Source organism: Haplochromis burtoni, unplaced genomic scaffold (genome assembly GCF_018398535.1).
Source record: "Haplochromis burtoni strain Fernald_Lab_line unplaced genomic scaffold, NCSU_Asbu1 Contig_14, whole genome shotgun sequence".
NCBI lineage: Eukaryota > Metazoa > Chordata > Actinopteri > Cichliformes > Cichlidae > Haplochromis > Haplochromis burtoni.
Window position 1 is genome coordinate 3789825 of NW_024582375.1, and position 22073 is coordinate 3811897.

Here is a 22073-nt window from a genome sequence, read left to right on the forward strand (position 1 = left end):
AGGGAACAGAGAGATTTAAACTTCGTTTGCCTGTATAGATCACTGCTCTTTCGATTTTTTAGGTATTTTTTTTTACCACCGAGTGTCATATCCAAGGTGTCGTTCAGTTTTCAGGAACTTTGACATCCTGTTTTCCCGCTCTCCTTCACCTCCTTGCTCCTTCCTCCTGTCAGGCTGCTTCATATCAGGGGGCTAAAGTCAGTGAGCTCAGCATAATCACAGGAGCTACTCAGCATAAAAGCAGTACTAAATTTATGGTTAATGCCCATGCTTCCTGCTCCTAATCACTGTCATCTTCATCACTGTACTCATCACTGCCATCCCCATCACCTTGAGTCATTTTTCATCCATGCACGTGGGAATGTGCTGACATGCTCTGTTTTGCTTGCTGACTACGTGTGTGTGTGTATTAGTGGTTCATTACAATAGTCATCGCAATATCTTATTTTTATGATATGACAACAATCGCTGTTTCATTTTAGGGAGAAATCGATCTCACCCTACCCTCACTCCCAATGCACACGCACCCATACATGCACACTCCTCATGTGACTCATGCAAACAAATAATGTGAATAAATGTCTTTGAATTTTTGAATTTTTTCATCTCTAGTAATTTAAACAAATATTTTCTTGCTGCATTTTATTTTGAAAACTAGAAAAGCAACATTTCAGCGTCAAACTTCCAGCTTATGCGTGTAACACTGGCATCAGGTCGGTACTGCAGAACTGTAAAAATTTGGATTGGTGTATCCCTAGATAGTCCTCTTTGTAGCATTAAGAATAACTAAACAATGGAATATCAATATTTTCTTGGCGTGAGCTTAGTTTTCATATTGGACAGCAGGCAAGGTGTCACTGAAGTATGGCTGCTTGAAGTAAATATGCTGTGCCTTCTTAAAAAGAAACAAGATATTCAAGTACTTTTTTATCCCTGCTTAAACTGTCTGCAGACACATTTGTCAAGCCAGCGCTGAAGCCCTCCTTCAACTTTATGCAGTAGCCCTGACAGTGTTATTACATTTATTTTAGCTGTGGGAAGAGGAGCGTGAGAATTGCCGCCCATTCTGTGAATCTATAGGGAGAAGCTTTCAAGCTCTCAGGCTTTGTGTATTAGTCAGCCGTGCCTCAAGCCAAGACAACATATTTAGTGAGAAAATACTCAAACACAGATTGAGTCACAGCAAAAGAAATGCGCTTCGTTCGTCTCCAAATTAATTGCTTATTTCATTTCCTTACAGCGCTCCCATAGCCCTTATTTTTCCCCAGTTTTTTCTCATGTATTCCTAACACTGTTCTTTTTGTTTCCTTTCTTTATACAAATCAAATGAAAAGCTTACAGACACATCATGGAAATCATCAAGGAATCCCCTTTGTTTCCTCTTTATATTTCACTGACGCAGTGAAAAATATAAAACTAACTAAAACGTGTTCTTAGTGAGCGACAGAGAGATGTCGTCTTACTTGGGTCTGATTTGGAGAAGGTGTCCCTATCCAGCAGGTTTCTGTGGAGACACAATATGGAAAATAATTAGAAACACAGTTGCCTTGGGAAATGAATCCACGCTAACACACTGACTATTTATGTTCCCGGCTTCACATTGTGTTTACAGTAAACCTGCGAAGCGTCCTGATGAGGTGCAGGAGTACAAAAAATATAACATCCAAAGTGCTGTGTAACCACATTAGACACCATGCTGCTTATATTCACAGTTAACATATACAGTACAGACAAAGATAACCCGAGTAATTACAAAATGCAGCTTTTGAATGATGATTTTATTTATTAAGGGAAAACAATATCCAAAGCTACTTTGCACTGTGAGGAAAAGTAACTGCTCCCTAAACCTAATAACAAGAACTGCAATCAGCCGTTTGCAGTAACTGGCAATGAGTCTTTTGCTTAGCTTTGGAGAAATTTTGAACCACTCTTCTTTGCAGAATCGTTTTAATTCAGCCACACTGGAGGGTTCCTGAGCATGAATGGCCTGTTTATGGTTATACCAAAGCATCTCAATCGGATCAAGTCTTCGTTTTGCTTTTTGAGACATTGAGAGGATCTGCTGGTCTGCTTTGGATCATTGTCCCCGCTGCATAACCCAAGTGCGCACGAGCTTCAGAGCATGAACTGATGATCGGCCATACTCCTTCAGGATTTTCTGCAAGTCGTCCTGAAGCAGCCAAGCAGCCCCAGATCATCACACTACCACCACCATGTTTGACCGATGCTTTGATGTACTTTGTATGAAATGCTGTGTTAGTTTCATGTCAGATTTAACAAGATACAAACCTTCCAAAAAGTTCAACTTATTCTCATCGATCCACAAACTGACTCCACATTGTTCAAAAAGTCTTCAGGATCAACATTTTTTCTTGGCAGATGTGAGGCGAGCCTTTATGTTCTCTTTGGTCCACAGTGGTTTTTACTCCCATGGTCAAGTCTCTTGCTTATTGTTGAATCATGAACTCTGACCTTAACTGAGACAACTGAGGCCTGCAAATCTTTAAATATTGTTCTGGGTTCTTCTGTGACTTCCTGGATAAGTTGTTGTACCTGCACTCTTGGAGTAATTTTGGTACTCTAGGCTGGCCGATCCTCGAAAGCTTCACGTCTGTTCCAGATTTTCTTCCTTTGTGGATAATGGCTGTCTCCATGGTTCTCTGGGAGTCGCAACACTTTAACATTTCTTAATTTGCTAGCTCTGGCAGTAATCAGGCCTGGGTGTGGCTAGTGAAACTGTACTAAGTTTTCCCAAAAAAACATGCACGTATTATTATCCTCCACATCAAATACCTGAAAACCTTTTGATGGTTACATCAACATTTAGAGAATAAATCCACAATGGTAAATGGCCCTTATTTATATAGCGCTTTACTAGTCCCTAAGGACCCCAAAGCGCTTTACATATCCAGTCATCCACCCATACACACACACATTCACACACTGGTGATGGCAGCTATATTGTAGCCACAGCCACCCTGGGGCGCACTGACAGAGGCTGCCGGACACTGGCGCCACCGGGCCCTCTGACCACCACCAGTAGGCAATGGGTGAAGTGTCTTGCCCAAGGACACAACGACCGAGACTATCCAAGCCGGGGCTCGAACCAGCAACCTTCCGATTACAAGGCGAACGCCCAACTCTTGAGCCACGATCGCCCCCACAATAACAACACAACCGCTAGTTTATACAACTAATAATAGAAGTTCAAACTTTTAATGGGAATTCAGTCTTCATGGTGCTTCACTCCTTGCTTCAAAAACACCAAGTTTGAGCTAATCTTCTCAGTGATGACTCATTGTAGTGTGCAGCCCTCCAAACTTGTGTTTCAGCCAAGATGGGCATTAATACAACCATGAAGAATTTATGCTTCCCCCCCTCCAACAAAGAAAAAAGCTGAGATGATATAAAAACAGCATGACAGCTTATGATTACTTCTGATTTCTGAATAATAAGATCGAGGATGCTGAGGATAGTCACACCTGGAGAGGAGAGAAGAAGAGATCAGAGAGCAGAACAGGACACGCAGGATCACTAACTTGTCACTTTGGTGAAATCAGCCTGAACAGAGCTCTGCATGAATAGAAATCTTCTTCCCAATCACTCTAATCCATGTGACATGCCCCGGCTGCACAAAGGGCATGAAAGATATGGATAATGTTTCCCATCATCCTTTCAATCCCAGGGCTTGTGGCAGACTTTTAAAGGCTCTAAGACAAAGCCCTGAAACCATCGACGGCTTAAGAGTATCAAGGCTTCGAGCTGCTTTCCAGTACCAGCGTTGCTGTCACAGTTTTGTTTCTTTCAGCTCACTTCTCTCTCTGTTTCTGTACTTACTTCCTCTCTGTCTTTCTTTCATGTGAACCTATCAACACAATCTATGACATGTTTCTCTCTGTCTCACTCTTGCATTTGCTCTAAAAGCAAAAAAAACCAACCTCTTGGTATCCCGGCGGTCCTTCCTGCTTGTTTGCTTCTCAGCTCACTCTGTCGCTCATTTGAAAATTGTAGCCTCACTTATGTCAGAGCATTTACTGCAAATGCAGCACACATAATGATTTGTTGTCACCCTGACGCAGTTATTTGAACTCGAGTATGTCAAATTACAGGTTTCAGGTCAGATTTCTGTTTGAGTTTCCTCCCATAATCCAGACACATTTATATGTCTAATTGCTTGTTTTGTTGTCTGTCCATGGTGTGACTACACCGGCCTCAGTGACCATTTCTACACGACCACAACAATCCAGCTGAGATGTTTACAGGACGGGAACAAGTCCACCCATAATCCAAGGTACAAAACACCTCCAGTTACAATGATTAACCCCGTTCAACATAACAAGAAAATATTCTGTGGTCTGTTGCAGGTGAACACAAACTCTGTGTCTCTGATCAGCACGTCTGTCTATTACAAAAAGGTTTAAAAACTTGAGTCAGATATTTTTATGTCTCCACAAATGCCACCATTCAACACGGGATATTTTCAGCAACACAAAATCTGCTATTTGGCGGCATCTTTGTCGATACATGCCTAGACACCAGCCTAAATCTAGTTTGTCAGCTGAGCTGCACTAATTAGGCTAACCAACATTACTAGATCTCACATGTCAGAAAAATTATTTTTGCTAATGAATTGTGTGCTTTGAATTCTTCTTAGATCACTGAAGTTATTCTTGCTGATTGAAAACTAAAGTGTCAGTTTAATGGATTTTAATTGGGCTGCTTTTAACTGCATCAGTCAGCACATAAAATTGAGAATGACAAAAATGAGACTGTACTGTCAAATGACACAACAAGTGTATTGGTCATAGTGCCTTTTACAATAAAGTAAATAACTAAATAAGCATTACTGTTTTGATCTAGCTGGTAGGTGCTGTTGCTTAAAAACCTTAGAAATTGTCTGATTTTACAAGACAGCAATGAAAAAACGTTATGTTTTTAACTGAAACAAGCAAACTAAAAAGTGCAGTTGTTCTGTGTTTTACTGGGCTTCACATGAATAACTCACTCCTATTTAGTTATAATGAAAACATGCAACATGCACTGTAATCTACAAATCAATCCAACATTGATTAATTTTGGAGGAAATGTCAAATAGTGCAGCAATATAAATTCTCCTCAGGCCTGTTTGTGTTGTCGACAGTAAATAAAATCCAAGTACATTTATTTCCAAAGATATTAAAGCAAATAAATTGGATGAACTGCAAGTAAAAAACTAAATGGACACTGTTTAAGTGCCCATTAATGCAAATATCTGATCAACCTAAGTTCAAACTCAGCATGACAATGGAGAAACAGGGTGATTTAAGTGACTTTAAATTAGGGCTGTGCAATATGACCAAAATCTCATATCCCGATAGAAGACATTTATCGTCCTGACAACAATATATATTAAAAAATGTAACATTTTCTGTAAAGTCTGTGAATCTCGGGCAACTCGACTTGTTTGAAGTGTTTTCAGCTGGCGTCGTGTACCTGGAGTCGAGTGTTTTGACCGATGCATGAAACTATACATTTTTAGGCATAACTTGTAACGGCTACCGTTTTCTTTGTGAGTATTTATTACGCGGCGTGCTGCGGGGAAAAGCCTGTTCTAACATTTGAATCTAAGCTTTATTTGGAGCACCTGACGGCTCTTTTTTGCTTCTCATTAGTAAACTCTCTCCATACTCTTTTACGTGACTCTTGCATAGGTGATCCGTGTCAGACTTTTCATAACCAAAGCATGCCCATGCTACAGAGGTAGCCCCTCGTTTAGAAATAAGGTCCTCAATTTGTTTTGACTGGTCTTTCTGTTTGTCATCGTTTCAGTTTATTTTGAAAAATCTCAACAGGGTCTTCCGCTTTATTGTGAAAGGTTTATGTGGAAAATAAACAAGCGGACGGCGGAGCAGTGTTTACCGTCGTTGTAAAAACAGTCGTTTATCCATCAGTAGTTTGGTTATTTTAAATATAAGAGAAAGAAAGAAGTTTAAGAAATAAATATAGCTAATACAGTGACCATCAAAACAATGAAAAAATATTGCTGTAAACGGTTTATTTTACGACACCACAAAACAAACGATAGCGTAATATAAAACGATAGACGTTTTCATATAGTCATCCGATACATATCGTTATATCGAACAGCCCTACTTCAAATGTGCAGATGTGCTGGTGCCAAACAGCTCCAGCTACTCTCAGGATTTGACAAACTGCTGGGATTGTCCTAAACAAACACGTCTAGGTAGTGCTGGGCGATATGACAATATATATCGTGTCGATGACAGAAAAGTGTCTATTGTGCCATTTGTCTTCTATCATTTCTATCATTTCTAACCTAATTTTATAAATTATTACATGAAATATACCATTAAATAGCCTGTGGCAAATATATTAGTGTTGTCTCCTCACTATACATACTCTTAACTTTATGCAAGACAAAATAAAGTATGAAAAAATGATATTTTTCGCAAAGAAACTCCGTCTTGAGGTTTTGCGACATGGTGCTGCTTTACGTGCACCCGGATTTGCGACATGCTTTACGGTAACTCAAAACGATGGACATGCGACAGGTTGCAGTTTCATGCCCGAACATGCAACAGGCAGAGACAGCTACACAGGCAGCCCAAGAGGAAGCACTTTTACCGAAAAGAGGGGGTACATCTGTGATTTGGTTACATTTTGGGTTCAACAGCACCAACACAGAGCAGAAGACGCCCATTTGCAAGCTATGTTATAAAACTATTCCTGCACCCGATGGCAACACAACAAATCTCTTCTATCACCTACAGAAGGTCCACGAAAAAGAATGCTAAATCTGAGCTAAACCAAGTTGTGGAACGACGGGAGCAAGTTGGGAAAAGAAAAACTATAGCTAGCCAAAGATACAGCAGTCTTTCACACAAGGCCCTTATAAGAAAACATCCCAGCGCCATAAACAAATCACAGGAGCCGTCTCGTGTTACATTTGTAAAGGCATGGCCCCTGTTTATGTAGTTGAGAAGGACAGCTTTCGTGACCTCATCAAAGTCCTTATAAGTCGAGTTGCCTCGCTTATATGACGCATGCCGGGCCAAAGTAGAGACGGATGTTTGCAGTGTCGTGCATTATGCCTTGACGACTGACCTATGGACGAGCAGAGATACGCAGCCCTACATGAGCGTAACCATCCATGTCATTAACAAAGACCGCACCCTCTGCGCTCGCTGTTTACAGACTGCGTACTTTCCAGATGACCACAGGTCAGGTGGTATATCGTGATATATATCGTCATCGTGATATAAAATAATTGATATCGTGATGAATATTTTTTCCATATCGTCCAGCACTACGTCTAGGGTTTACAGAGAAGGGTCCGATAAAAAGAAAATATCAAGTGAGCGTCAGTTTTCTCAAAGAAAATACTCGTTGATGTCAGAGTGCTTCCAACAGTAACTCAAAAGCATTCATTACAACCACAGCACGCAGAAGAGCACCTCACACAACATATTAAACCTTGAAGCTCATGAGGAGACGAGGAGAAGAATGCTACTTGTGTCAGGTAAGAACTGAGGAATTGTTGCCTGGTTTGATGTGTCTCAATTTCTCAATTGCTGTGACATTTGCATGGTAGGGTCAGAATTTAGTATAATCAACATGAAAAAAAGCATCTATTCTGCCTTAGTATTGATGTATTTTATGGTTATTTTATAGTTTTTTTCTTAGTCTTTTATTTCTAAATCCCCTTAATCACGTAACAAAGCAACTAACTCAGCTTTGCCCTTTCTGAGCTCATGTATTACACTGATTATACCACTGCAAGCACAACTCATTTATTTGATAAATGAATGAGCTCATTTGAGGATTAGCACACACTTCTTTTTTTTAAAACAAGCAGTGCATCCGTTTTCTGAACCCTTAGGTAAACAGAGAGAAGCACAGGGAACACCGGGAAATAAATATCCTTACAAACAAAAGAAAATAACAGACAAACAAAACAAATAAATAAATAAATAAGGACACGGTGGTGACAATTATATCCTTGCCCTTTGTCAATTCGTTTTGAAGTAACTGTGAGGCCTCACAGCAGAGCTGCTCATGCTCATTTAGCACAGTCTTTAACACTGTTTAAAGAATATTCAAAGACTCGCTTTTTTCTGATTTAGCTCATTCAAGATGACTTCTTAAGCCATTAAACTATAACTAATCTTTACTTAACTAAGGAGAGAAGGAACAAACCACTTTCACCGTGTAACTATGGTAGCCCTGAAAGGTCAAGTTTCATTTTTTTTTGTGCAGTAGGCTAGTAAGGTTTACACTACCTCACAACACTTTGGCCTTCGATCCACAGACTGCATATAAAATGGTCACTGCCAATTAGTTTTGACTCCACATTTTGACGCCTCATTGTTAGTCCTCTGAGTGACACAGTATTATCTTTTCATAGCCAGCATTGAGCATATTTGGATAAGAAGGTGAAGTTATCCACTAACGCCAGCAAGCTAGGTTAGCTAGCGACATATCTTAATCCTGCAGGGGAAAAGATACGCATACCTGCTAAGTAGTGCCCGGTAACAGATAAATAAAATGCTACAATATTAAATATCCAAGTTCAATGAGTGTTACTATTTGTCAGCTAATTGCATTTTAATGCTCTTAAAGGCACCAGCACCACAGTAACAGCCAAAGGTGTGAAATGCAAGGCCTACTAAACTACTGGCTGCAGCCCCCTGTTTGGCATACCGGCAATCGGCAGCAGTCGTGCCCCTAACTTTAAAGATTAACCGACTCCACACAGCTGAGAACTTAAAGAATTTTCCCAACCTACATTTTTTATGAATGCAGATTATGCTAGGCTATAGTGACTACCCATGTTTTTGTACGGGGCAATTAATATGCTGTTTAATATTAAGCTGGACATTTTTACAGATTCTGAGAGGTGGACTGAGATGGGCCTCAAGCAGCTGTTGGAACATCTGCAGTTTTTGGCACTAAGGTACATATTATTAGACAGCTTCATTATCTTGAGGGCACCGGGGTGCAAAAATGCTTTTTAATGCTTTTACTTACAGAGGTGCTCGCTCTTGGAGCCCTCCTCAAGTGGCCATTAGAGGAACTGCAGTTTCTGGCACTTTTGCAGTTGTTCCATTTTCCAGCCTTGTAGTTTGATGCTTAGTTCTTTTTTGCAAAGAGATTCATACTACTTCTGATTCATGATGTGTTGGTGACTGTTATAAAAACTCAACAGAAACTACAGGAAGAGAACTGATGCATTTAGTGATCACTAACCATTTAAATTGGCACACTGTAACAGTACCTTTAGCTGGAGTTACAGTTTCTACTTCTATCTGTTACCATTTCCTGACAACTGTATTCCCGACTGGTCACAAGGGTTCAAAGTGCAGCAACATGACCATTACTGCACACGCACCCACAAGTGCTGCATGTAGTCAGTGTTGCACATACTAAAAACAAAATGTGTCACAGCCAAGATCATAACAACAGAAACAAGCCACAGTCACAGTGACAGCTATGTCATCCCGTGTCTGCTGTCACAATCACAGGCGGTGATGGTGAATGGTGAATCAACTCTCCTTCTTTCGAAATAAGTCGGTGCGGCCACAGCCTCCTCTCGCTGTAAGCAAAAGTGTGGCGAGGTAAAGCAAAACAGCCCTCTAAGAAGTCTTATTGTGACTTTACGAATAAACCTAGACATCAGATGATGAACACACACATTTATGCTATAAAACACTCGCAATAATGTGTCAGCATGGAGGTGTAGTTAGGGGCACATGTCTGAATAGAATATTCAAGAGTTGAATCTGCGGCTCTACAGACTGACTGCTGCTCAAAGCACATCACACATGGTGGCACTCCAAATGAGCTCCTGGGCTCCCCCTGCATGCATATACTCTGTGAGTGTGTGTGTGTGTGTGTTTTCGTATGTGTGATTACGTTGTCAGGATTTCCACTTCAGAGGATAATGTGAATGAGTCATGGCTCACTCTTTTTCCTCTCGCTCCTTCTCTCTTTTTATCCAGAGGCAGACAGCGGAAAGCGGAAAGCTGCCATCCGAGTCACAGAGAGGTCTGCAGGAATAAAGACTCAAATAGTGTTTGTATTTTTAGCACAGAGTTTCCCAGAAACGCTCATCTCGTGGCAGCGATTTGGAATTTTGATGCTTTTATTTTTGTAATTTAAATGTTGTGCAATATTTTGCAGTCTACACTATGAAGAAAGGAATAAATTTCAACCACTGGCAAAAAAGCGCACCTCTCATTCCCCTCTCAAAATATTGATTTCTACAATAAAGTACCCCGAGGCTTACCACTTTGGGTATGTTTACAGCTTCCTCTCTGTGTCATTCTTCCCAAACACCACCTTTGGCATCTGCTCTAGCTCCCAGTCATTCTGCTGCTGCTCAGTGATGGAGAACTCATTTTCTTGATTCCAGATCACAAAACAAATCACAAATGTTTAAGTGAAGGAAATGCTAAACCCTTTGGTAACTTAGTTACTCCTACATGTGTTCATTCGGGGGGTTTTCTTTGTGGAAATACGGTTATTAAATAACAGTAATCTTTTCGCTACCTCAAAAGAACTGCTGCATTATAAATCCTGCATGCCCTACTAAAATAATCGAGATTTCAGCTGTAAAACTTACTTTTCAAATGATAAAGGTCACCTGGCCATTTTCCATGCAGTCACCTCTGTGGCTTTGAGGTGATGGCCAGTACAGGCAGAGGACCACAGATCCTCCCAGTTTAATGACTGTGTTGTTGGACGCCTACATTTCTGCCTTTTACCAAAATCAAACATTTAAAGCTTCAGAATTGGTTAAATGACTACAGCTGTTGTTTCTTTTCCTTATTTTTTGTACATGTAGGTATGTTATGCTAATGCATTTGTGAATGCAGAGATCCCTGTTATGCACGGAAGCCCCACCCACTGGCTATTCAGGCAGCCAATCAAAAGAAAGCTCTCCTTAACAGGAAAGAGGGGGAAAAAAAAGCTGAAACAACTGGTTTCAGAAAAGCAGATGAACTGAGGACCCGACTGGTATAAGATCAAGGTTACGTTTAAAAATCGATGAGTGTAGGCGAGTCATTTTTCATGGTTCATGTAACATCTGCTCAGGAAAAAAATGCTTATTAAATACAAAACAAAAATGATTAGCTAACAGATAATGTCGCTTTAACACTGGTTTGTTTTGGGGGTTTTTTATTACTAGATTAGAAGTGAAGTAATGAGAAGCTTCTCTTTTCTAATGTATTTCCTGCAGCCGGGACGCTGCACTAATTAAAACTCATTCATTATTTAAGCAACCTACTCCAAGCCAGCTAGTTAAGTTTAGGCACCAAAACTACTTAGTTTGATTTAGGAACTATTGTGGTTTGGGTTAAAATATGCCCGTGTACAACATTAACCTTCACACTGCAGAGCTTCAAAGTATCTAGACAACACCAGTTTTTACCAATTCTCTGCAGATTTTAAGGTCCAAGCGATTAACTAAATAGTTTTAAAAAAAATACAGCAAATTTACCTTATGGTGATCTCTTGGGGCATCGTCTTAGTAACATCATGTATTGATCTCTGATTAATGTTTGCATTATTATTAACTTTACAAAACTTTACATTGTGAATATGTTACATTTATGTTTAAAATAAAACTGATGATGTGACATCATAATGTAAGTTCAATTATGTCTCTCTTATGTTAGAAAAACACATCACATTTACAATATTCTACTTTTTTTTGCAACATTACAGAAGAGTCTCTGTGCAGACTGGTTACTTTACTGGTTACTTTACTATTACTATTACTATTTACTATTACTTTATTATTACTACTAATACTATTATCAATATTTGTTGATTTAACAATACAATATTCCAATATTTTGGATGATATATTTTTTCTTTTAGACATGAAACAAACAGATTTCTCCCACATTTTTATGTGGACTGGATTTTGTTGGCTTACCATCTGCCCGACTCTGCTTGCAGTGAGTTCTATGGATGGCAAAATATTCCCCCACATGGGTGTTTATCCCACCTGTCCTTTTCCATTTTTCATTCATCAGGCCATGACAAATCCAGGTACCGATAGATCAATAAATAGCTAATACCTTTCAATAACAGCTCACCGATAGGTTGGTCAGACTCTACACAGAGCAATGTTGTCACGACTGTCACGACTTACACACAGACTGGTTACTTTGCAAGAACATGACTGATGGAGGAGCAATGTTGTCACGACTTACAACATTTGACCAGATTGACTTTTTAACAAGCAGTTCTGTTTACTTTAGTTTCTTAAAATGCAACAAGAATCATATAAACAAAGTTTGTTTGTTTTTTTCATCAACTTTAGTCTCATGCTCTAACCCTCTGCTGCACAGATTCAAAGTACAACTCACATAACACAAGCAAAAGTCACAGGCAGGTATGACAGTGCTGATCCCACACTGCTGTCGAACCGTGCCTCCTCCCTCCTGGGGGCAAACGATAGCAGTACAGTCCCCTGCCATCCTGGCCCTGCCTCTGATGCATCACCTGTGACAGCTGTCAGTCACTGCATCAGGAAGGGGAAATCCGATATACCAGATGGATAGCAAAGACTATTTTTTAATGCTCATTTCCCACGTCAGCCTCCCTCTAAGCATGTAAAAACACAAAGGAATAACTTTTTAAAAAAAACACGGGGGAAGGCAGGGGGAGAGGAGAGGTATGTCACTGTGACAGACACAGAGAGAGAGGGTGAAGCAGCATCTCCAGCTAATGTGACAGCCCTCTAATTATATGATGAAGCTTCAATGTGGGGTCAGAGGGGGGTTATTGCTCTTTGTCTCCTACCTACACAAACTGGAGACACACTCCTGTGAATTTGCTCATCGGGGGTGGTGCTGGTTGAAAGCTGCATGATAGCAGGAGTGTGGGGACAGTTACCATGGCAACTGCCGAGAGCCAATTGGGACCACTTGACTGAGTTGACTGACAGTTGCTGTATTGCGTTGTTTTTGCACCCGACTCAACGAGCGGAGGGATGCCATCGGTGCTGAGATACGCGTGTCGCTCACCTTCCCCACCTTCGTTTTTCTCACCTCCACTCTCGGGTCTCAGCCTCCCCTTCCCTTTGATCTATTTTCTTCCACCCCTCCGTCCTTTTCCCACTTCCCCTCTTCATCTCCCCCCTCCTATTTTTAAATGAACAAACACATTCCTAGTGCCGGCTTCAGAGGCCGCGTCCCGGACAGTGTGTTACCTCTACAACGCAACAGCAAAACCCCTTGGGAACCTTGCAAGCCTGTCCAATGTTACAGAAATAAATTGGGTTTTTAGCCCACTCGATGAGGGCAGAGAGAGGAGAGGAGAGGAGAGGAGAGAGCACTACACCGGGAAAAACACAGGTGTTGAGTGAAAGAGTTACATACTGAGAAAAAAAGAAAAACAGCAATCCATCTAATTATCCGTCCCAAACTGTGAAAGCAGCAGCAAGCGGAAGCTTTTGTGTGTGTGTGTGTGTTTCAGACTGTGTCTTAATCTGCTCTATTTCTGTCGTTTGGACTCTATTTGCAGTCCAGGCTTAACCACGGGCACAGAGAAAGAGAGAAAAGTTGAGAGGGAGAGTGTGAAAAGAGGAGAGGGGTTTAAAAGCCACAGAACATGGAGGTGCAGAGAGCAGCGGCGGCGCGGCGGTGGCTCAAGCTGGAGCTCTGAGGCTAAGATTTTCTTTTTCTGTAAATGATGATTTCTGTAAATCATCTCACCCCACGTTTTCTGTTCAAATTTTCAAATTTTGGAGCCAAAAACAGGAAATCCAAGCAACCTTGTGAATCAGTATTTACGCTTGACTTGCAGTTTTTGTTTTTTTCTTCAGTAAGTCTAATTGTCTAATTAACTTAGAGTTTAAATGTCATTTTGGATGAAGACTACTGTAAATTTAGACAAAATATTAAACTTTTTGTCATGTTGTCATCATCATTTTTCAGATTAATATTATTTTTGCTGTTGTCGCCTCTCGTAGTTGGTGCATGAGCACATTTTGGCTGTCAGTTATTGGTAACACATTCAACAAAGAGATTTTTCCACTCTACATTTCAAACGTGGTTTCATGTAAAAATAACAATTAACAGTTTCCTACCATCCAGTATTTAAAAAAAAAAACGCCAGCTTTAACAGTCCCATGTTATCACACATTTCCATGACACCTTACAGTGCAGAGTAATCGTTTAACCCGTGTGCAGAGTGTGCCTTATGTCAGCCTCATTATGTTGACTTTACGGTCAATTACATGACATGATGTGACAGCGGAGTGAATGTCTTTTTCCAGGACAGGGACTCCTGGAAAAAGACTGAAATCCCGCTGTATAAATGAGGAAGCAGCTCCTTTGAGCTATACCGAATGCCCTAAACCATATATAAGTATACTTAAAACAGTGCTCCGCTAGATTAACTGCTCCACCTCCAAATATTCCTGCTGTGATTCAAATGAATTGTATTTCTGAGATTCATTCGTTTGAGATTAGCATCCACACCACTGTGCAGAAACGGTTTACACATTAGTGTTACTGGTTTTCTAGATAAGTACTGTTTTCCACCTTCCTTAATTACAACTTCCCATTATGTGGAGAGAGGCGTTGCCATGTTAAAACGATAGTTACTGGTCTTCTCTGGAAGTCAGAGAGTCTGGTTGGGAGCATCGTTTAGCGTTGATGGCGCCTTTATAGACGTACAAGCTGCCATTTCACCTGTACCATCAGAGACGTAGTTATTCTCCACTGTAGTCTGGAGGACGCAGTGTCCATATTTTCTAAACAGAAGTTCAAATTCCAATTCAACTAACCGTTGATGAGTTTTCCACTTTGCTCAGTCATTTTAAACAAACTTTGGCTGAGCCGAGCAGCATTTCTGGATGTTCACATAGGGCTTCTATTCTAATGTGCAGTCGTGGCTGCACGGTGACCTGTGTTCTCAAAGTGTTCCTGAGCCCATGCAATGACTTCCATGACACAATCACGCCTGTCTTTAATGCAGTGCTACTTGAGGCCCTGAAGATGATGATCATCAAATACCGATTCTCCAGATTTTTATCTTTTGATCATATTATGTAATGCATATAATAAGACATTCAAAGTTTTCACAATTTTACACTGAGGAACATTAGTGCAAATTCTTTTTCCAAAATGAGTTACTTCTCTAAATTAAACTAAACGAAACTCTAAAACTCTAAAAAACTCGAAATCTCTAAGATGCCCCTCTCATACAACGTCATGTTACTCACCCATTGCAAATTAACCTAAGGAGTTGCAATGCATTCTTCTTTTTAGAGATACATTGCTGCCATCAAATTCAAAATGGTGTCAATTAGAAAGGGAAGTTTTAAATGTCTGGCTGACTAGTCTCAAATATCCCCACTAAACTGTTTATTCTGTAAAAATAACTGTCACCTGCTCAGATGCAGAACACAAGCGCGTCTTATTCTGTCTCCACTTTTCTAACCTCGCCTGCACTCAGCTGAGCTTTTACAGATCTTGAAATATTCTCCAGTCCTTAAATCATTACTCTTCATCCTTACTGCAGTATTCTTTATTTCCAAGTGTCCTGTTCTTATGGGAGATGGGGTTCTCTCACTGAGAGTCCTGAGCATTAATTCCTGCTGTTTACTCCTTCTTTTCTCCCCAACTCTCTCCCTCTCTCCTTTCTGTCGTTCTCTAGGTTTGACCATGACCTGAATAGGCTTTGTGCAAACTACACCATCTCACTGAACTAGTTACAGTTACACACATGTAGACACGCACAAAACCACACAGGACATCCTGTGTATGGTCCAGTGATTTTCCAGTTCAGCTACTCCCGATGTACACTGCCTCACTGATGCACAACCTGTACTCACATGCACAAATGAACAGGAACTTCACAATTACTGTATTAATACTTCAGATTTAACAACTCTTCGTACATCAGCTTAATAACACACACAGGCAAGTCTGCGATACCGAGACAGCACTACTGTAAGGGTGCAAATCTAGACAGTTCTTGTCTTAAAGAGTCTGCTATAAATACATGAGAACAGTACCGTACACAATTCAATCATGATTGCATAATCAGTACCAAAAATGGCTACTGAAGAATAGAGGTGGGTTTGGGAAGTCTTTACACTTGCGTACAAACATTAGGTTGTCTATGCATGGAAAAACAAGGAAACTCCACAAGGAAAAACGATTACTACTAATCCTGGCATATTAAAGGAGATCTATTGTGCTTTTTCTTTGACTCTGTCATGCATTTACAGTTACTGTGGCTAATACTCATCTTAGTTTTGAACAGTAACCAACAAGTAACCACTGAGTCAAAAGCTGAGTCAGGCTTGAGGTTATTCTAAATGCTCTGTTTCACTGTTTTCTTCCCCATCTTGGCCTTGCATTATGTCATAGAGATAGAGGGCATCTAAGGCACAGAGCTCAGGCTGTGAGCACAGATGCCCTGCCCATCTGCTCAGTCATCCAATCAAAAGAAGGCTGGCTAAAAAAAAAAAGTCTCAAAACTACAAAAGATGAATAAGAATTTCTTAAACTCTGAAATATGGCTCACAATAAAAATAAACTGAGCAAGACAGGACCTGTTCAAGCAAGCATACCAACAGCTAGAAGGAGCAATAAATGGCCTGTATTTGTATAGCGCTTTACTTAGCCCCTATGGACCCCAAAGCGCTTTACATTACATCCAGTCATCCACCCATTCACACACATATTCACACACTGGTGATGGCAGCTACATTGTAGCCACAGCCACCCTGGGGCGCACTGACAGAGGCGAGGCTGCCGGACACTGGCACCACCGGGCCCTCTGACCACCACCAGTAGGCAACGGGTGAAGTATCTTACCCAAGGACACAACAACAGAGTCTGTCAGAGCCGGGGCTCGAACCGGCAACCTTCCGATTACAAGACGAACTGCCAACTCTTGAGCCACGATCGCTTAATTGTTCTCTACGGGTTTAACATCAGTTTTCTTATAAATGCAAAAGCAATTTATATATATTATATATACACTGGCACAAATGGAATCAAATGTAACACTTAACAAATAGAAATGCTAAAAATAAATCAGAAAGTGATTCCAAAAGAAGAGAGAATTCTTCTTTTTCCTGTAAGTGCAGACCTGCCAACCCTGAGCCGGAAAAGGCACCAGGAGCTGTGAGCTGCTAAAAGACTCGAGTGTTTATGCTGCGGGAAACCTTTTCACCTCGCTGGGAGTGCTCTCATTAAATGTTAATACCAAAAATAATGCTTAATGGAGCTTTAAGGGCTTGTACCGAGAAGTGAATTCTCCTATTATCACAAGACTGCTGACCGAGAGGAAGGCTTTGCAATTTTTTTTCTCCCCAACAGTCTATTTAAAAATGAATCTGTAAACACTAAAATGGTTTAGAAATCATGGGGTTTCCATCACCCCGGGATTCACTTACTGAGTTTATGCGTGTGTGCGAATGTGTGGCCACGCTTAGCAACAGACCAGGAATATTCTTGGAAACACGTGGAGCGAGAGGAAACAACTGAGCATGCTCAACCGCTCTCAACAGGTCGCTGAGCACTGAGCTACACGTACCTGCTTCTTGGCTAGCTCTCCTTTGTGCCCACCCCTCATTTTTACTGATTTATCCAAAAAAATTTCATTTGTTACAGAGCGTGAAGTAAAGCACATGCTGGCACAATCAATCCCCCCCCCCTCACGGTTTCTCCCTCACACACACACACACACACATATATTGAAGGAGAGCATCAGCAGCTTGTATTCTCTCTCTGCTTCTCTAGGAGGGCTGCCCTAATTCTTCCTGACAAGGGCTGGGAGAGCCAAGAGAACATCTCAACACACACAAACACGCGTGCCGAAATGTGCCACGCCACTATCACTCACGCACGGCACACAGCTACACATCTACATCTGTGCTAGTGGCATTTTACCTTAATTGCCTTTGTCACTGCTTTCAGTGCAGTTTAGTCCAACTCGGCTAGCTTCCTCCATCAACACATGTCACTGGCCAACGTATGACCGCAACTGCTAAAGAGGAACGAAGGTCAAATGTTTCATCCAATTGAGAGCCGCCGAGCGTGACGTGCTTAGTCTGATAATATCTATTAGTTTTAGATCTTTACGGTGCCGTGTTGTGTTATAATACAGCAGATGATAACCGAGGCTCGATCAGATAGAAATTCCTTGTGCTTGTGTGACGTGTTAGTGTGTTTGCGACTGATTAGCGGTGTGTAATTAGAGGCTACCCGGAGCTGGTGTGGGGGATAAGAGTGAGGAAGTGAGGAGGATGGAGGCATTTCTCTTTCTTTGTGCGGTGCCAACCTTCTTCCTTTCTCGTGTGTGTGCATGTTAGCTTCTGCCTGCTTGTAGTGCTATCAGTGGGGGGGGGAGAGACTTGTGTTTGTGCATGTGAGAGAAGACATGCATGGATGTGCAGGCTGAAGCTAGGGGCTTCTACATGAGGGAGACAGACAGGGAGAGCGGCAGCATCCCTGGAGGAATTCAAGCAGCCTCTATGCTATGTGACCAGGATAGAGATGACTTCATTAGGCCAGTCAGTTTCTCTCTCCCTCCCCCTCCTTCTGTCTTTGCCTTCCCCTAGCTGTACATAAAGCTGCGAGGGAGCTCTACTGTATGTCAAGTAATCTTACTTGTCAAATAGTCCAAATCTGGGTCGCAATAGCAATCTGAAAGCTTGGCTTGTTGTGTTTTTGTGAGACAGCGTGGAAAAAAAAATCCCAATCTGATACAGCCACTTCTCCATCCAGATATCAAACACACAAAATGTCCAAAAAATCTAATTGGCTGGGCAGAATCCACGGGAGATGTTGTGATTTGTTTTATTTTACCTTTATGTCTCACAGGACAGGAGGCGACTGACATTGGTGTGGAAATAAAATGTCAGAGCATCAAATGTGACTGAATTTTATATGTGTGTGCTGAAAATGTCATCAGCTGTCTGACTGATGGAGGGGGGGAGGGGGGGCACAAGGCAACAAGGCAGCACAAATGCCTGCAAGAGTGTGTGGGCAGGCGCGACTGGTTAAACACTTTGAAATGCATGTGTGCACATACAGTGTGTGTAATGTAGGTGTCAGCCCATATGGAGTCCTTCAGCTGAATGGCTCCATATGGGCTTTTTTTCCTGTACATCTAGCTGATGGATGACTTTGCTCTTCTGTTCTTTGATGGAGCATTGAGTCTGTGCTTTTATTGCCTGTGTCGACCAGAAGGTCTTACTGCATAGGTCGTACTGAGACTTAGTCTCCACTAAATAATTTCAGGAAAATTACATCTTAATGAAAACAACCTGATATAAAATGTCTAAAGAACAGCTAGAAGCATGCGAAACAGTGTAAACATCAAGTATAGAGTCAGCCGAGTCCATAAAGTCAAGCTCAGCTACAGTCCCAACAGATGAGCTGATTACTGTGATCTGCTGTATATAAAAAAGAAAAGCTTGGTACATGTTAACATTTTCATCTCAGTTCCAGTTTTGAATGGATAAAATTATTGCTGTTTTGTTCTCTTTTTTTAAAAAAAAAATATTTTTAATATATTTAATATATAGCTACTGGTTCATCTGGTTTTATAAATCAAGTGCACCAATTTTCCTTTACAGTGGTGCAGAACATATTGCCTCTTATAGGAAGGGGCCAGCAGGGCGAGCAAAGGCGAACTCACAGTTTAAGTAAATGGAGGCACTAATCGGCAAACTCCATCTAGAAGAAGCAAAAGGTATCTGCAGTAAAACGTGTTGCCTGAGGCTGCATTTCATTTCCAGATCTTTCAGTAGCACTCAACTGAGGCCTTATCAGGGTGTTAGCTTCACTTATCCACTGCAACTACCCTGCTGGTTTATGACCATTCACAAGTTCACAGCCACCTAGGCCTTGTGTTGCCTCCGTCTCCCCCAGCAAACATCTTGTGGTGCAGGCTGTAGACTGGCAGACAATGGTGCTAGTACTTATGAAATGGGCTTTAAGTCTGTACTTAATAGCTTAGACTATAGAAAACTCAGTGGCCCCCAGCACTTCTTAATTATCATTTTTTTATTTAAACTTTACCATTTATTTAAACTTTATTTAAAGTTTAAGTAAATCCCCAAGAAACAGAAACTATATCAAGTATTTAAATTGTTTATTATAAACCTGCCTACAGTTGCAGCTCATTTGCAAGCCACTTTGGAACCCACCCCAGCTCTCGTTTCACATGCTTCTAATGTTAACAGTGTTACATTTGTTATGCACATGGATGGACACTGAGATCCCAGAGCCACAGCAAGACAATGTTAGCTTTGCTTTATCATAATAAATACCCTGACACTAAATATGATAGAAAACAACTGAATATGGTGAAAACAATTTTAGACATCCCTGCTAGGAAAACACAACAAATATAAATTCCTGCAGAATGAAATCCCTTAAACCGCAACCGGGTCATGGCAGATGGCTGCCCCACCCCGATCCTTCCTGTTAAAAGGGAGTTTTTTCTTCCTACTGACGCCAAGTGCTTGTTATAGGAGGATCAGTTGATTTGGGGGTTTTACTCTATTGTTTTAGGGTGTTTACCTTACAATATAAAGGTAAAGTGTTGTTGTCATTTAGCGATAATAATAAATAAAACTGATAAATAAAACTGAACTAAATTAAAATGACAATCTTCCTTTCACTTAAGTGATCCTGACTGAACCCGCTTTTTCACAACTCCAAAGTGACTTTCCATCATTTATTCCCGAGTCCATCAGTGACTCGGGAATAAATAATGTAATCTTACAGCAAGTTGCTGGTGTTAAAGGTATGTGTGTCCTTGAGTCCATGTTTTATCACCTCCATTTAAAATAACACCACAGCTGTCCAACCTTGAGGGTCGGGCCATCGTGTACGCTTATTTTCCCTTCACTTATTACTTCTGCATGCAGCAGTCAAGTAGTACATATCTGCTTTCTGTTTTTAATAGTGTGTGTGTGTGTAGCCCTTGACATCTGTCAGTGACTTCTCTTCACCGTCTCCATCAGATCTTTATCAATGCATTTCTTCACCCTTTAGCTTTCCAGCCAGATTGATGGTGCAGAGGGATTGTATTAGCGTGCAGCTTGCATGTTGTGTACAGTACAAATAGACACACACATGTTGCGGCACTTTGCACATACGCACCCGTCGACTTGCATAGCAAAAAAAAAACAAAACCACAAACTAAACACCCACAGTGAGCAAACAACAGAAGAACCAAGGTCGATAGTAATTTCCACAGAGTGCATAAATCTTTACTGACTTGAAAGCTCAAACCTGATTACAGAAAAGCACTTTGGCCTATAGCTTGCATATGAGACACTCTCTCGGATGTATATTAACACACTGCGAGAGCAGCTCAGAAAATACTCAGAAAACAGAGCCGGGGTACAACAGAGAAGACAAAAGCATTACTTTCCAGTAGCACAGAAAGGGTTTCTTCAATACAGCTTTGTCTCAGTGATTGCCACCACCACTGTGTTCTCATCCAAAATCATTTGCGCTCCCCGCTGTTGAGAACCGCATGTAAACAGACGAGGGGAGAAAAAGTGATCGGCTGCTGCGTCACTACACACACACAGTCTTTTGTGCTTTTTGCCAGCATTGAACCAGCGCACAGCAGGCAATTCCATCTTCCCTTCAAAGTGATGGTTGTCAGCGACGTCTTCAATAAGAGCACTATTATGCGAGCTCTATGGGGCCAAAAAGGTCAACGCAATCACTTCCCATAGAAGGAGTGGGTGTGAGCACCCTGAAAATAGATAGCCAAGAGGGTCGTGACTTGTGATGTTAAAGGCTGGTAAGTGGTTCACGAGTAGCGCTCGGAGCAAAATAGTAAGCCGGGTGGTAAAATATTTTCCTGCAGCATGAGAAACAGCAACCCACCTTTGTCCACAACAGCAAGAGAAGCACAGGTATAACTAATGATAGTAAAAGCGATGGAGACATTTAAAAAAAATATATACCTGAATCCACCTGTGCACTTCCTGTTATGACAGGTCAAAAGATCTTCAGGACTTTAAGAGGGGCTTTAAAGGCGCCGCATGCAATCCATGTGTCTTCAGGCGG

The 22073-nt window shown here is 41.1% G+C and overlaps 1 protein-coding gene across 1 annotated transcript in view; it reads right to left on the bottom strand.

Annotated features, from left to right (window-relative positions):
• The window catches only part of LOC102297242 (copine-8), a 100758-nt gene that overhangs the window by 69235 nt on the left and 9450 nt on the right, over positions 1–22073 (bottom strand). Inside the window, exon 2 of the mRNA XM_005915719.3 lies at positions 1464–1504. Coding sequence (XP_005915781.1) covers positions 1464–1504 — 41 coding nt within the window. The remainder of the gene's footprint in view (positions 1–1463; positions 1505–22073) is intronic.